This window comes from Mercenaria mercenaria, chromosome 3 (genome assembly GCF_021730395.1).
Source record: "Mercenaria mercenaria strain notata chromosome 3, MADL_Memer_1, whole genome shotgun sequence".
NCBI classification, from domain to species: Eukaryota; Metazoa; Mollusca; class Bivalvia; order Venerida; family Veneridae; genus Mercenaria; species Mercenaria mercenaria.
This window is the reverse complement of record NC_069363.1, coordinates 83,327,933-83,345,695: the sequence shown is the minus strand read 5'-3', so window position 1 is coordinate 83,345,695 and position 17,763 is coordinate 83,327,933. Positions and strand designations below refer to the sequence as shown.

General features: G+C 36.0%; 3 protein-coding genes across 3 annotated transcripts in view; all 3 read right to left on the bottom strand.

Annotated features, from left to right (window-relative positions):
- LOC123524230 (palmitoyltransferase ZDHHC14-like) overlaps window positions 1-13,106 on the bottom strand; it is a 29,323-nt gene extending 16,217 nt beyond the window's left edge. The window contains exon 1 of the mRNA XM_045302282.2: window positions 13,048-13,106. The gene's annotated coding sequence lies outside the window, so the exon portion shown is untranslated. The remainder of the gene's footprint in view (window positions 1-13,047) is intronic.
- LOC128555953 (uncharacterized protein K02A2.6-like) lies at window positions 3,028-3,612 on the bottom strand. The gene has a single exon (XM_053539799.1). The coding sequence runs from the start codon at window positions 3,610-3,612 to the stop codon at window positions 3,028-3,030; it is 585 nt and encodes a 194-aa protein (XP_053395774.1).
- On the bottom strand, window positions 9,699-11,045 carry LOC128555952 (uncharacterized protein K02A2.6-like). The gene has a single exon (XM_053539798.1). The coding sequence runs from the start codon at window positions 11,031-11,033 to the stop codon at window positions 9,699-9,701; it is 1,335 nt and encodes a 444-aa protein (XP_053395773.1). The 5' UTR covers window positions 11,034-11,045.
- Window positions 13,107-17,763: the final 4,657 nt, after the last annotated feature.

Here is a 17,763-nt window from a genome sequence, read left to right as displayed (position 1 = left end):
ATGGGACCGTTTCGTCTAGCATCAATACCCCTTACTAGGATGACTTGATACTAATGCAGATGTATCTTGTGACCATTCCTCATCTTCAAACATCACCTGACCTCAGTTTGACCTTGACCTCGTTTTGGACTTAGGTTGCTTTGTATCGACAAGGATGCCGCCGGGGGCATCAAGCGTTTATTGAACGCAGCTTCTTGTTCTTCCTTAATGCCTTAAGTTATGCAGGTATGAAAAACAAATGTTGTGATCAGTTTCTAGTTTTATTGTATGTTTTGTATTCCCCTAAGGATAAGGATATTTTTTAATCCATTATGAGGTCAGAACATCAGAATAGTTACATATTTGGCTCATTTACGATAAAAGTTTAAAATTATGTACTAGTATATTAGTACATTTATTTATATTTGTTATCATGGATACCAATAATGTTGTATTATCAATAGACAGGTTTTCAATGCTATTCAATTATTGTGCACATATTATCTCAAGCAAAGATTTGCATACAAATATAGAGGATATTTTTGCATAACTTGAAATTTATGCACCTTGATAGAATATTATAAAACGTTTTTATAACGTTTCGACAATGTCACTGAAATAATTAAAAGTCTAATAAATCAGTTTTACAGGAGCTGAAAAAATAAATATCGTCATATTTTCCAAAAAAGTCATATAATCAGTTTCGGCTTTAAATGTCAAAACTAAAAACAAATGGACACTATTACCCTGCTTAAACGTAAGAAAGATGCCATAATATTATATAAACTATTTCTTCAAAACCCTTGTTGAATAGTTGACTGATAACTAATCCCAAAAGGGAATATGGTAGGTTGACAAAAATGTCGCCCCTTTTTCGTTAGAGACAGGGGCATTGATCCTGTGATGCGTATATGTGGTCGCACGGTCACATTTTTTTTTACAACAGTGTCCCATTTTTTAGTGTGGTGAGAAATTTTCAGTGGAAAGGACTCTAAGTGTGCTGGGGTTACAATTTCTCAGTGATCATTGCTAAGGATCAGTGTGGAGTGATCACAGCTCTGAGTACTTTTCACAGAACATTGATCATCCAGTAGTGTTCACGGCGGTGTGAGTGCTACTTATTGGGTAGTGTTCACAGTACTGTACTGTGAAAATTTCTCATTGGGTAGTGTTCATGGCACCGTGAGTACTGCTCACTGAGTAGTGTTCACGGCATCTTGAGTACTGCTCACTGAGTAGTGTTCACATTACCGTGAATACTGCTCACTGAGTAGTGTTCATATTACCGTAAGTACTGCTCACTGAGTAATGTTCACATTACCGTGAATACTACTCACTGAGTAGTGTTCACATACCGTGAGTACTGCCCACTGAATAGTGTTCACATAACCATGAATACTGCTCACTGAGTAGTGTACTGTATTGAGAAATGAGTAACTCAATAAAACTATTCTACAAGTTTATTTACTAAGGCACTACAAGTGGTCATATTGCATGCATGTATTCAACTCACATATAATGGTATCAGAGAGACATCCTTCTGCTAGGGAGCTAGTGGGAGGAGCTGCTATCACTTGATTGGCATTGTATTTAACAACACTACAATTCCTCCCGGCCAAGATTTGAAATTAGCCAGAATAAAAGAATGTTTATACTAATCAAATTCTCCAACAGCAGTGTCATTGTTTCCAAACATTAACCGAGATTACAAGTGTTTGTCTTCACGAGTGTCTGTCCAGATAACGAGAGTTTTATTTGTAGCAATGATATGCCCCTAATTGCTTTATCGTCTTATCTCAACGTTAATGTTCAATGGCTGATTTAAAGATTGGTTCCGATAGCAAGTACTGTCTACACGTGTTCATAAATTACTTTATTGTTTCTAAGATTGTGAATGAGACTGGCATTTCATTCAATTAAATAAATTATATGCCCGATGATACAAAATGAATTTGCAATGAAGGTCAGATATATTATTCTAAAACAATAATGTAAATCCAGTAACAAAACAGTGTAAGCATATGAATGGCATGTATTATTTCAATGCACCTGTTGCATGTATAATTCATGGTGAATTACATTTTATTGTTAAATCCTTTTACATCTCTTTGGATTTTTTTTCACAACGTTACATATTTAAATGGTAGATTATTGATTAGCACTTTTAAATTCCAATTTTGAATGCAGCTTTTAAATGATAGATTATTGATTAACACTTTTAAATTCCAATTTCGAATACAGCTCTGCTTTGAATTATAGCGGATTATTATGCCGCTATTTAGTACTCTGACACACATAATCTTTTAAGTAATCCGGTGGTTTTTTTCTGTCTTTGTGTTCGTGGTAATACGGCATCGCCAGAGTCGTTGCCTTGGTGTGATGGGGTTTCGTGCCTGGTTTTCTTCTCGAATTGGGATGATACGGTCGTATCATGGTTGGCGTTGGTTTTTTCGTTGTTTGGCTCATTTTTCGACGTTCCGACACGTTTAAAGAATGAAGAGTTTCGAGTTATTTGTTTGTCCTCGCGTTCGGCGGTTACCATTGACCCTTTTGTCTTGATTACCTCATAGGGTATTGGATCGTATGGGGTCGAAAATTTGTTGTGTTTGTCTGTTTTACCAACACACTGTCACCAATTTTAATTTCAGTTTTTCTCGTGTTTCTCCGTGTATCAGCATAATCTTTCATTTTCTGCTTTGATTTTCTGTCACTTTCTCTTGCGTTTTTGTGTTTTTTTCGATTTCTTTTGCCTTTGTAAGAATGGAATTTTAATGTTTATGGGTCTTCCATAAAATAGGTCAGAGGGTGTTTCGGATGTCGTTCCGTGCGGTGTCGATCTGTAATTTCTCAGAAAAGCATACATGTCTTTTTTCCAATCAGAATGATGGACATGGGAAGCTCTGATTGTTTTGCCTATTGTTTTCATGAAGCGTTCACATTCAGCATTTGCCTGCGGCCACAGCGGAGTTATTTTCTTGTGTTTGAAACCCATATGCTTAGCAAAATCTTTGAACTGGTGTGAATTCATGGGACTTCCGTTGTCTGACTTTAACACTTCTGGAATCCCTGCTTCTGAGAAAATTTGTCTAGCACAGGAATCACTGTGTTGCCTGTGATTGAATTAAGTACTTCAACGAACGGGAAACGTGAGTATTCATCCATTAGCACGAGTAAATACTTTCCATCTGGAAATGGTCCACAAAAGTCCAAGCTAACTACCTGAAACGCATATTTTGGCATTTCACTCATTTGCAGCGGTTCTTGAGTCTTTTTATTTGTTGCTGCTAGACACGGAATGCAACTTTTGCATTTTGCTTCTACTAATTGATCCATGCCTGGGAAATACACTTTCTCTCTTAATAATTGTTTGGTTTTAACAATTCCCTGATGACCCTCATGAGCTAATGATATCACTTTATCTTGTAATTGCCTAGGGATAACAATCCTGGACTCATGCAGCAGAATTTCACCATTTTGAAGATTTACTACCGACAGCTCGTTTTTGCAGCGTGACAGGGTATCAATGATTTTGTTTTTGCTTGGGTTATTCCAGTTTCCAGATTTGACATATTTAATGGCCATTTGGAGGTCAACGTCCTGGGATGTTGCTTGAATTATTTCATTCATGGTCATGGCTAGACTGGCATCAGTCGTTAGAGTCATTACCTGTAAAGCACTTGGCCATAAAATCCTCTCTGATACCACTTTCTCATAAAATTTACAATATCTCTAGCCTCTGTCTCTAACGACTGGACAAATGCGATCCTGAGCCGGACAAATTTCATACCCGCTGATAATCACTATCTCATTAGAAATCATTGCAGACATGTTCATGATGTAATGTAACCTTTGGCCGACTGCCCCAAGGATTCAATAAACAGGTGCTTTGCTTTTATGACTTGGTGAATAAGCCAGAGAGGGATCAATTTTCACTAATTGTAAAAGATCCCAGTAAGTGTATATAAATTACAATTTAAATTTGAAATATATAGAAAATGTATTTATCAAAATAGTATCAATTTAACTCTGTTTATGAGTTGTTTGAATCCTTGATAAGAAAAAAATGAGGGAAGAGATTTGAAATTGAAAGAAAAAAACATTTTGAAATATTTTTTCAAGATACCTTCAAATCATTTTGTGAATGAATTAAAAACAATTTATTCAATATACCTTCTAAGACTTTTTATTAATTTATATTAGAGGGTAGATTAATATCTGCTATAAATCACAAAAAATATTTTCTTATCTATAGTCCCTGTAATTTCATATCTGATTGCAGATTCATGTTAATTATGTCTCCCCCAGGAGACATATTGTTTTTGCCCTGTCCGTCCGTCCGTCTGTCCGTCCTTCCGTCCGTCCGACCGTCCGTACGTCACACTTCATTTCCGAGCAATAACTGGAGAACCATTTGACCTAGAACCTTCAAACTTCATAGGGTTGTAGGGCTGCTGGAGTAGACGACCCCTATTGTTTTTGGGGTCACTCCGTCAAAGGTCAAGGTCACAGGGGCCTGAACATTGAAAACCATTTCCGATCAATAACTAGAGAACCACTTGATCCAGAATGTTGAAACTTCATAGGATGATTGGTCATGAAAAGTAGATGGCCCCTATTGATTTTGGGGTCACTCCGTCAAAGGTCAAGGTCACAGGGGCCTGAACATTGAAAACCATTTCCGATCAATAACTAGAGAACCACTTGATCCAGAATGTTGAAACTTCATAGGATGATTGGTCATGAAGAGTAGATGACCCCTATTGATTTTGGGGTCACTCCGTCAAAGGTCAAGGTCACAGGGGCCTGAACATTGAAAACCATTTCCGATCAATAACTAGAGAACCACTTGACCCAGAATGTTGAAACTTCATAGGATGATTGGTCATGAAGAGTAGATGACCCCTATTGATTTTGGGGTCACTCCGTCAAAGATCAAGGTCACAGGGGCCTGAACATTGAAAACCATTTCCAATCAATAACTAGAGAACCACCTGACCCAGAATGTTGAAACTTCATAGGATGATTGTACATGCAAAGTAGATGACCCCTATCGATTTTGGGATCACTCCATTAAAGGTCAAGGTCACAGGGGCCTGAACATTGAAAACTATTTCCGGTCAGTAACTTGAGAACCACTTAACCCAGAATGTTGAAACTTAATAGGATGATTGGTCATAAAGAGTAGATGACCCCTAACGATTTTGGGGTCACTCTGTGAAAGGTCAAGGTCACAGGGGCCCGCACATTGAAAACCATTTCCGGTCAGTAACTTTAGAACCACTTGACCCAGAATGATGAAACTTCGTAGGATGATTGGTCATGCAGAGTAGATGAACTCTAACGATTTTAGGGTCACTCTGTTAAAGGTCAAGGCCACAGGGGCCTGAACATGGAAAACCATTTCCAATCAATAACTTGAGAACCTCTCGACCCAGAATGTTGAAACTTCATAGGATGATTGTTCATGCAGAGTAAATGACCCTTATTGTTTTTGGGTCACTCCGTTAAAGGTCAAGGTCACAAGGGCCTGAACATTGATAACCAGTTCCGATCAATAACTTGAGAACCACTTGAACCAGAATGTTGAAACTTCATAGGATGATTGAACATGCAGAGTAGATGACCCCTATTGATTTTGGGGTCAGTCTATTAAAGGTCAAGGTCACAGTGGCCTGTTCATGTAAAATCATTTTTTGGAAATAACTTGAGAATCACTTGACCTACAATGTTGAAACTTAATAGGATGATTGGACATGCAGAGTACATGACCCCTATTTATTTTGAGGTCACTTGATCAAAGGTCAGGGTCACAGGAGCCTGAACAGTGACTTGAGAACCACTATAGGCCACGAGTGTTGAAATTTAGCGGGATGACTGGACAAGCCAAGTAGATGATCCCTATTGCAGCCAACCATCAGTGTCTCTTTGACTTTCGCTCCTGACCCCTATTGACTTCTTGCCTATAGGACTTTGCATTGGGGGAGACATGCGCTTTTTTACAAAAGCATTTTCTAGTTAGACTTTAGTGGTCTCTGTCAACGGCATGGTGCAATGTATTATATCAATTATGATTCTGTTTAGATACAAAATGAAGACATGCTGTGCACCAGGGTGCTAAGTAACAAAATGTAACATATGGCTTGAAAACTGACCAACAATAATTCTAATATATATAGACATGTACATGTAGTTGGCAACTTCAGAAAGTCATATCAATCTGAACGTTTATATGTCATATGTGCAGAACTGTTTTTCGATCATAGCTAAATTAAGCCTATTTAATGATAAGGTGGTTTAAGGGATGTGATTTTAACTTTTTCATGAAGATTTTGTATGTAATATGGAAGAAGCAATAGCAGTCCTGAGAGCATATTGGGACATTATAGAAATATTGTATCTGAACTTACAAAGAAGAATCTACTTGGTTCAGTTTTTATTGATGAAGCTCATTGCATCAAGAAATTGTAAGTATATAATTATAACTCATATCATTGAATATATATTTAGAAGTAAAACAATGATATTATAAAGGGCGTGTTTCCAACCAGAAAAGTAAAGATGAAAAGTATGTCATATTACATGCTGATATACTGACATAATACTGCTACATAATTGGTTAATTCTTTTTTGAATTGAAAACAAAAAACACAAGTCAATACACTACAAGTTCTCTAATTTTCAAATTTTGAAAGAAACTAAACATTTCTTCTTACATTTTATAACCATTTGTACAATAATTATTCAACTGATGTAATGTAAAACAAATATCAAGTATGGAAGTAGCATACCTGTACCATTTTATACAAAAATGTACGAAAAATGCAAATATCCACAGAATGTCATACACTTACCTCACCTTTAATATTCAAAAAACTTTTTTTTCAATCTTTACAAGACGAGATAAAAATGTGAAAACCGTAAATATATATTTCTAGTTTCATTTTTCTTGCACTGATTAAAAACTGTAATAAGCTACATTTTTCAAGTTAGTATAGTTATACTGTCTATTTTTCCAAACGCTCAAAGTATTCGTGGTGTCGGTTTTTAAATAATGATGAAAATGGTACTTCCGGTCTGGTTAACATGCTAAAGTGTTAAAAATACACAAAGCATAAAAATTCGTATAATGCTTATTTTTCCTGATGTAAATCTAGATGTTTTAAGAGAACAATGTAACTGAATTAATATAATGTATAATTAGTAAATTTTTCAATGTAGAAATATTTGTACAAAGAACATTTTCGCAACATTCAGCGGTTAAGTTAACACAAAACCTACTGTGAATCTATTGCCTCACAGTAAAAAATATAGGATGCAGATGAAATATTTTAAGAAGTAGGCTACTTGGTATGATTATTAATTGTCTGTTAAAAATAGGCACCATGTCAATTATTAATGTTCATTCCATTATCTCCCCCCCCCCCCCCCCCCCCCCCCCCACGACTGCAAACATTTTATTAATCATATAATTGAGCCGTACCATGAGAAAACCAACATAGTGGGTTTACGACCAGCATCCGCGCAGTCTGGTCAGGATCCATGCTGTTCGCTTTTAAAGCCTAATGGAATTGAAGAAACTGTTAGCGAACAGCATGGATCCTGACCAGACTGTGCGGATGCGCAGGCTGGTCTAGATCTGGATCCATGCTGCCCGCAAACCCACTATGTTGGTTTTCCTATGGCACGGCTCAATTATATATAAATATTTTCAAATATTTTATTATATTATATCCAAATTTCTTTGACGGAAATCGTTCATCATCTTTCAAAACATATTTCATGTTTAATGGCTAGTGGGTTTTTCCCAATAAACATAACTTTCTAAAAATAGACTGACTTGTAGCTCTTGTTACAATAAAACTGTATACACAATGATTCATGTCTTCATTTAAATTTTCATAAGTTTTCATACAGTTAGATCTATTGTTACTTTCAAACATTAAAGCAGCATGCCTCCAGATTTGGCTAAAAAAATAATCTTTCTTTCAAACTGAAGCTTGGTCATATTATGAATACTAGAATATGAATTTTTGTTTCTAAAATATTTTAAAAGTTCCAAATCAAGAAAAAACAAAAGATGACCGCGTTGGGAATCGAACCCCAGAACGCCGCGGCAATAAATAAATTTTCCTGTCAACGTAACCAACATCGCTATACCTGAAGTAGTGAATAATGACTTCAAAATATAGATATTTATAATGGAGACAGTTTACCTGGAGTAAAAGCGTGACAAACGCTTTTCGATTTTCATCGCAAAAAGTAGTAAAAGCAGCAAATTTTCATGCGTTTCCGTAACATAGTTTGTCAGTAATTAAGTTTTAAAGCCTTCTTAAGAAATTTAGCTTTTATTTCAAGATATCTAAAAAAAAATTTGTTGAACGATCTGGAGGTATGCTTTTAATATGTTGCAACAAATATTTGTAGGTGTCAACTGGATTCTTGATACCTGTTTGGTCGGTGTTTTAAATTCCATTTTAGTTACCTTACTATCTTAGGCAGTCAAATTCCATAATAAATGTTTCAGAAACAATGATAGGAATTATGTAAATACACTTTCATGTTGATCTTGTTAATAAAATTGCAAACTTATATATGAATTACCTACACATTTTATTCTCCATTTTTTGCACATTTCTTAAGGAAACACAATCTAGTTTAATACATAAAACTTGTATCTTGTTTATGGAGCAGCAGGGTTTATTTTCTCTCAGCTCAACATCTGGCTGGAGTTTTAAGCCTCATTTATTACCTTGTGGTCAGTGGTAATGGCATAACACTGACTTGTTCATTGGGCAATAAATCTTTGTACTGTTAGGACACTGATGAATCCTCATCGAGGTTATGTAAGCCGAAATCGCATTTTATAAGTCTGTTGAGATAAGCCACAGTAAAAGGGAGCTTCAGAAAATTTGATATATATTTAAAAAAAAAATGAATTAAATGGGAAATGTTTAATCTCAACAGACTGTGTAAGTCTAGGTCATGGCTACAGGGACATCATGATATGCCAGGAAATTAACATATTCCTCTGCCACACTTGTTTGTTTGTGTTTTCCTGTGTCTGGGTGTCTGCTCAAGAAATCCGACATGTTTGAATCTCCACTTTTATGTATGACGTTAAAGTCGTATGATAATAGTCGCATTCTCCAGCGTTCAAGTCTTGCTGATCCAATTTTTGTCTTTGGATTACTGTAGATATTTTCAATGAATTTCGCATCAGTGATCACAGTGAACTTATGTCCATATAAGTATATATGCCAATGTTCTACACTCCAAACTAGTGCCAAATTCTCTCTTTCTTGCTGAGAATATGAATTTCTTTCAACGTCTGTCAATGACCTGCTTGCATAGCACACAACTTTTCCTTCTTGTAGCATTATTGCGGCTACTCCAACGGGACTTGCATCTGTGATGATCTGTGTTTCCTTATTAGGATCAAAGTAGGTCATGACAGTATCACTGCTGAGAATCGATTTCAGCTTAAGGAATGCTTCTTCTTGTTCATTTTGCCATGTCCATTTTGCGTTTTTCTTTATCAGGCGTCTTAGAGGCTCTGCAATTGTGCTGTAATTTTGAATGAAGCGCGACACATAATTTGTCATAGCTAAAAAGCTTCTCACCTCTGGCACATTCTTGGGTGGTGGTGTGTTCTTGATGGTTTCGACCTTCTTTGGGTCTGCCGACATGCCGTCTTCACCAAATACATAATCCAAAGAACTCTAATTTGTTCTGGTTGAATTCACATTTCTTTTTATTAGCGTAATGTTCATTTGTTGTAGTCGCTTTAAGACTGCTTCAAGCCTTCTGTCATGCTCTGTTTGGTTTCTAGCATATACGATTATGTCATCCGAAATATTTTTCACACCATCTAATCCCTCTAGAGTCGTACTTAAAGCGTTTTGAAAAATTTCCGCAGCGCTATTTATTCCAAAGCTAAGGCGTTTGTATCTTCTCAGTCCAATATGTGTGGTGAATGTCGTAATGTTTCGTGATTGTTCTGATAGTTCCAGCTGGTGATATCCCTGATTCAAGTCTAATTTAGAGAACACTTTAGCACCGCTTAAGTCCACGATCATATCATCAATAGTAGGAATTATATGTCTTGTGCGTTTTATTGCTTGATTAGGCAATCTCATGTCAACACAAATCCTTATTTGGTTTGTTTTGCTTTTGGGCTTCGGAGCCACCACTATCGGTGATAGCCAATCTGTCGGACCATCTACTTTCTCAATGATGTCTAACTTTTCAAGCCTTTGGAGCTCATCTTCAACTTGTTTTCTCAGGTGAAAAGGTATGCGTCTGTGCGGCTGAGTGACAGGTTGCACATTTTTGTCAACATACAACTTTACTTCAGTGTCTTTCATTTTTCCAATACCCTTGAAGACAGATCCATATTTATCGCAAAGTTCATCGACCTTATTCTGTGTTATGACACTTATTTCAGGAATAACCTGGAGATCAACAGATGTCAAATAAGATAACAAGTTGCCACTTTTACCTTTTGCCACATATACTGGAGCTGTTGTGATCTTGTGTTTGGTTTCAATTGTCGCCTGGAACTTTCCTAATAAGTCTACTTTATTAGCACCATAAGCATATACTTTCGTGTCTACCTTACTGAGAGTCACTTTGTTTTTTAGCTTGCTGTATGTCCTTTCATCAATTACATTTATAGACGACCCTGTGTCTATCAATGCCTTGACAGACTGACCGTTTATTTGGATGGTCAAATTAGGTCTTGATGACTGCAACGAATTCACTGATAATCCAAATATGCTATTTTCATTTTCACTTTCGCTTCTAGTTTCACTTTCAGTTTCGCTTTGAGAGCTTTCATCATCCATTCTGTTTACATTTTTCCTACGATTTCTCTGCTTGGACCTGCACACTTTTTCAAAATGACCTTTCTTTTTGCAGTATGTGCACGTCTTTCCGTCCGCCGGACATTTTCCTGATTGATGTGGGTATTCGTATCCACAATATTTGCATGTTGCCTTCTTTCTGGTCGGATAAGAGTTGTGTTTTGTTGATGCTGACTTGTGTTTCGATTTCATGACATTCACTGCATCTTTCTTGAATTGTTCTCAATTTCGGACGCTTGTAGATCCGATAGTTCCAGGGCACGTGCTTCCTTTATCAAATTGTCCAACGTCAGATCATCTCGTAAAGCCTTTCTACGTAACCGTGTGGAGGTACAACCTTGAATGATTTGTGATTTGATTTCTTTGTCCGTGTTAGGAAATTCGCAATTTCTGCTTAATGCCCTCAATCGCGTGTGAAAACTGTCTATGTTTTCGCTCGAGTCCTGCTTTGCCTGTCGAAATTTGAAGATTTCATACTCCGTGCACTTTTTTGGTGCGAAATATTCAGTCAGTTTTGTTTTTGCGGTTTCATAATCGTCCCCGGTGTCTTGCAATGTATCAAATATGTCGTTGACGTCTTCCCCTGCATAGTGAAGAAATAATGCACGTTGTCGCATTTTGTCTTTGATATTCATTCCAATCATAAGATTTTCAAAACGGTTTGTCCATTTTTTCCACCTTATGTCTATGCCAGGCTCGTTTACACTAAATGCGGGAAAAACTGGTAATCCTTGTGCCATATTTATTGTCTAAATATCAGTGTTTTTGATAAATGACAGTTATTGTTACAAAGATGTCCAAAAAAGTGTTCTAAACTTTTAAGTTCCTGCTCATATGTGTAAACATAAATTCCAGCGTTTTTTTGAAAGTACACATTTTATTGCAATTTATTGTAAGTCAACTTTTTTTATCCTCGTCGCCATTGTACTGTATTGAGAAATGAGTAACTCAATAAAACTATTCTACAAGTTTATTTACTAAGGCACTACAAGTGGTCATATTGCATGCATGTATTCAACTCACATATAATGGTATCAGAGAGACATCCTTCTGCTAGGGAGCTAGTGGGAGGAGCTGCTATCACTTGATTGACATTGTATTTAACAACACTACAAGTAGTGTTCACATTACCATGAATTCTGCTCACTGAGTAGTGTTCACGGCACCGTGGGTACTGCTCACTGAGTAGTGTTCACATTACCGTGAACACTTCTCACAGAGTATTGTTCACATTACCGTGAGTACTGCTCACTGCGAATAGTGTTCACCACACGGTGAGCACTGCTCACTGAGTCGTGTTCATAGCACTGTGAGTACTGTTCAATGATTAACATTCACGGTACTCCGAGTACTATTCACCGAGAATGAACTTAAGGACACGTTTTTGCATAAATTCTTTTGAAATCTGAAAATTGTCCTGAAATCATATGCTAAATGTATACTTCTGTCAGTCCGATATTTGAGTTTTATGATTATTTGACCTTTTGATCTTTAATCTGCATAGTAGTTTTAGGCAATTTATGTTAAAAAGATACTGATAAAATGATGACTTGATGGTGTGTTTAAATATTGTAGACATCATTACTTTTGTGGCGGCCATCTTGGACGCCATCTTGGATTTCTCAGATCGCCACCATTTATGCCAGTTTATGCCGTCGGCCTCATAAACTCCAGACCATCTACGAACATTTTGGTATATTATTTACTTTGTTAAAAATTAACTCCAGGTTCAACTTTTTAAATGACCTAATTGTCGCCCTACCAATAATTAGATAATGAATTTTTGTTTTTATTTTTTTCTCTTTGTGTTGACCTTTTGTATTACTAAGGCCATATTGAAACTGTAATATGTTCTAGAACTGTTATAAGTATTTATGTGATACCTTCTTTAAATAAATTTATTATTATTGTTATTATTATTATTATTATTATTATTATATCTAGCTCTAGAATAAAATATATTTTTTTGAATGATTTGTTTTCTTAATTTTTTCCTTATATATTGAACATGCTCGTCTTACCCTCATTGGAAAGGATTGAATCGAATTTGCAAAATTTTACGGTTAAATGATTTGAAATTCTTATAAATTATTTGGGAGAATTCAATATAAATATTTTAAACAGTTATAAACAGGCCTTTAAACTACGCATCAAATGCTTTTGATCAATTCCTGTCGTAAAATAAAATAAAAAAGAAACAACTCACTAGTTATTATCTGCGACTGCATTTTCAGGAGTTCTAGTAGTTCTGTTGACGTTATTAACGTCTCTTGGTAACGACGTCATTCATTTTTGTAAGGGACGCCACTCTAAGTAAATTCAAAGGGACATTATATTCAATATGTTTTTTTTTCGTGTTATAATAATAATAATAATAATAATGATGATGATAATTCTTAGTGTTCTTTATTTAAAGAAGGTAACACATAAAAGATATATAACAGTGTTAGAACATATTAAATATCTTAAGTTTCAATGTGGCCTTCTGTAATATTAATAAAACAGTTCAATTATTAAACAGGAAAAATCAACAACAACACGTGTAGCGTTTGTTCATAGATAATTATTAACTTCCAACGTTTCGGCGTTAAGCCTTCATCACGGAAGAACAACAATCAATTTTTTTTAAACAGTTCAACACACAAAAATAGATTAAAATTGATTATATAATTATAATATAAGACAGAATTCGAATGATAAACATCTAAATACAGCATTCACTCTTGACAAACACTCCATTTAATTAGAAAAAAAATATGTATACAATCATAAAAAATTAAATCACTCAGATATGCATTCACCCGTTAAAAGAAAATAAATAAATAGCAATTGCAGAAAAAATAGTTGTAGCTTATTCAGATCCTAATAAGTACTTTTTTTGTATTTGCTTTTGAAAGAAGTAAGTGAATCCACACAACGAATATTCTGTGGAATGATATTCCATACTTTAGCACTATTATAGCCAAATGATCTTTTCATATAATTCGTGCGACATTTAGGTATTGAAATATCATTATGTACAACTGATCTATGGCCATAAATTTCATTGCTGGAAAATGTTAAAATATCAGATATGTAAGATGGTACCAGATTTTTTGTAGTTTTAAATATCATTACTCCAGTATATGGTATTTGTATTGATCAGAAACTTTCATCCATCCGAGTTCTTTTAACATTTCAGATTTACTTGTCTGCAGTTCTTTGTTTAAATCACATCGGTAAAATTGAGATAGGGCGATATACCAGCAGAATACCGAGGGATTGGTTTGTGCCCGAGCCAGGTAGAGCCAGGGTACCGAGGGAAATGTTAGAACATGAAATCAACTTGCGCCAACGCTAATCTAGCATAAAACATGTAAAAACTAATAAATGAATATATTGTAGGGATAACTCTTGCTTTTTTAATAATAATAATAATAATAATAATAATAATGATAATAATATCAGTAATAATAACGTTCGCAGAACGTTTTATATCGTCTGCAGAATTCCAAGGGATTGGGTGGTGCCCAAGCCCGTATAGTGCAAGGGTCAACGTATCCCGTGTGATTCTGAAGATGTTATAACGCGAAATGAACATACATTAACGCTATTCTAGCATAAAACGCAAAAAAACAACAACAACAACAAAAACCCTAGTAAATTAGGAAAAATTAAATATCCAATTGTTGAAGAAGACTCTTATTAACGTTTTATTGTTCTAAGTGAGTAAAACATAAACTATTACATGTATAGAAAGTTAGCAGTAGCAGTCAGCAGTAGAAATAGCAATGCAAAATTTAAAGAATGTGAAACTGGCAGTAGCAGTAGCAGCAGTAACCGTAGCAAAAATGTGGAATCGACAGTAGCAGTAGCAGTAGCAGCAGCAAAAACGTTAAATTGTCAGTAGCAGTTGCAGTAGCAGCAGTAACCGTAGCAAAAATGTGGAATCGGCCGTAGCAGCAGTAACTGTAGCAAAAATGTGGAATCGGCCGTAGCAGCAGTAACCGTAGCAAAAATGTGGAATCGGCAGTAGCAGTTGCAGTAGCAGCAGTAACCGTAGCAAAAATGTGGAATCGGCAGTAGCAGTTGCAGTAGCAGCAGTAACCGTAGCAAAAATGTGGAATCGGCCGTAGCAGCAGTAACCGTAGCAAAAATGTGGAATCGTCCGTAGCAGCAGTAACCGTAGCAAAAATGTGGAATCGGCAGTAGCAGCAGTAACCGTAGCAAAAATGTGGAATCGACCGTAGCAGCAGTAACCGTAGCAAAAATGTGGAATCGGCAGTAGCAGTTGCAGTAGCAGCAGTAACCGTAGCAAAAATGTGGAATCGGCAGTAGCAGCAGTAACCGTAGCAAAAAAACAAAAATGTGGAATCAGCAGTAGCAGCAGTAACCGTAGCAAAAATGTAAATCAGCAGTAGCAGTAGCAGCAGCAGCAGTAGCAGCAGAAACGTAAAATTGTCAGTAGCAGTTGCAGTAGCAGCAGTAGTAGTAGCAATAATGTGAAATTGACAGTATCAGTAGCAACAGTAGCAGTAACACATCTCTGCTACTTCTACTGCTGTTATTGCTACTGCAAGTTTGACGATTTTGCTACTGCTACTGCAACTGCCAATTTCACGTTTTTTTTTTCTACTGCTGCTAGTGCTACTGCCGATTTCAGGTTTTTGCTACTGTATCTGCCAATGTCATGTTATTGCTACTGCTCTACTGTTATTGCTGCTGTTGCTACTGCTACTGCTACTGATACTAATGTTACTTCTGCTACTACTACTGTTGCTGCTCCTACTGCTGCTACTGCTACTGCAACTACTGATGCTACTGCTATTACTGCTACTGACTGATACTTCTGCTACTGCTACTACTGCCGTTGCTGCTACTGCCAATTTCACGTTTTTAGTATTGCTGCTGCTGCTACTGCTGCTGCTGCTATTGCCGATTTCTCGTTTTTGCTACTGCTATTGCTGCTTCTGCTACTGTTACTGCTGCTACTGTGTATTTTCTACTGTGTTACTGCTGCTATTGCTACTGCTACTGCTAATTTCATTTTTTGCCACTGCTGCTACTGCTACTGCAAATTTTACGGTTTTGCTACTGCTACTGCCGATTTCACATTTTTTTGCTACTGCTGCTACTGCTACTGCCGATTTCACATTTTTTTTGCTACTGCTACTACTGCTACTGCCGATTTCACATTTTTGCTATTGCTACTATTGCTACTGCTGCTGCAAATTTACATTTTTGCCACTGCTGCGACTGCTACTTCACGGTTTTGCTACTGCTAGTTCGCCGTTTTTACATTTTATTTTACTACGGCTGCTACTGCTACTGCAGATTTCACACTGTTCATCCTGTTACTGCTACTTCTGCTAATGTGTTGCTGATACTATTGCTATTGCTACTGCAGCTACTCTTACTGCTGCTATTGCTACTGCTGCTGCTGCTACTGCTACTGCCAATTTCACGATTTTGTCTCTGCTACTATTGCTACTCCAAATGTCACATTTTTTATGCTACTGCTGATATACTGCTGCTACTGCTACTGTCAGTTTCACGTTGCTATACTGCTGCTACTTCTTCTGTCAACTTCATATAGATAACTACTACACAAGGAATACCTTTGAAAATTGTTTATCAATATTAGATGGTAATATGACCAAACAACAAAACAAACAAGAACAAAGTTAGAAATAGTCAGCTACTAATCTACCGACGTGCCATATTCTGGCTTGAAAAAGGAGCGTGTGTCTGTTTTGCTGTCGTGAAAGAAGAGTTAAAATTCAATTTTGCCGTCTGATAAACCAAATTTTCAATAAATCAAATACAGTAACTTTTGTTCGTTATGATATTAAGAAAATCTCTGTATACTTTTGAATCATTATAATAAATATAGTAACATAAATTTTGTGTCTGCAAGTACAGACACGAATTATGGGAGGTTTTCTTTCATATGAATTTTCATTTTTCAGAATACAAGATCATTTACGAAGAATATGAGTTTCGTTTTGATCAATTTATCCCGAAGTGGGATCGTTCTTTTTTTCTTCTTTTTTTTCCTGTATGAAAACGTAAAATTTTAATATTTTGTTTACCATAACCATTATGGTACTTAATATGATAAATACTAACAAACCAGTCTTTTACAGGTAAAGATTTATGTTACGGTTTTTTTTTTGTGCAGTAACAAAGATACTTTATCGCATAATTATACAGTTTAACTTTTACATCACAATTATAGCTTTGAAATCTATTGGCTGGACAATACCGGGGTATTGTTTGCAGAATATGTCTGTGAAAACTTGATAAAATATTCATCGAAATTAAATCCACCAAGAAAATAACACAGAGTTTTCACATGACAGCGACGATTGTTCTTTTACCAGGAAATAGACCAAAGAAACTGAGTGGGCTTCAACAAGATATACCATATTGTTATTCATGGGGATTTTACTGATCAAAGACCGTCATATAAAAGTTCCGAATATAAACTATGAAAGAAGCCGTAAAATCCCTCGATTCTATGTTCTATCCTGTGTTACTAAATATTTTCACCAGTACTAACATAATCTGTAAAGTAACCGACAACTTCCAGGAATCTCACATATGGAGGAAAAATGTTATCAGTGATTGTGGTATGTCGCGGTAGAATGTTCTTCACCTGGGATCGAACCTGCGATTGATATAGTTTGAATATAATGTGCTTTTTCATCTACCCAAGGCGTTTCACACAAAAAAGTAATTTTAGTATAACTACTTAATTTGTCCACTAAATCTTAAAACTTCAAACTACTTGTGTTTTGTGCAGTGAGTGCCAGGAGCATAGCCCCGAAAGAAAGCGTTTTTTCTTCCAGTTATATTTTGTATATGATATTACATAACTTTTTTTCACATTTGACATTCTGTTGCGGTATAATTTTAAAAGCATACGCTGTTTTTAATTTTT

Bases quoted from the DNA above. Each gene is read 5' to 3' on its own strand.
- LOC128555953 (XM_053539799.1), bottom strand. From the start codon at position 3,612: ATGACCATGAATGAAATAATTCAAGCAACATCCCAGGACGTTGACCTC.
- LOC128555952 (XM_053539798.1), bottom strand. From the start codon at position 11,033: ATGAAATCGAAACACAAGTCAGCATCAACAAAACACAACTCTTATCCG.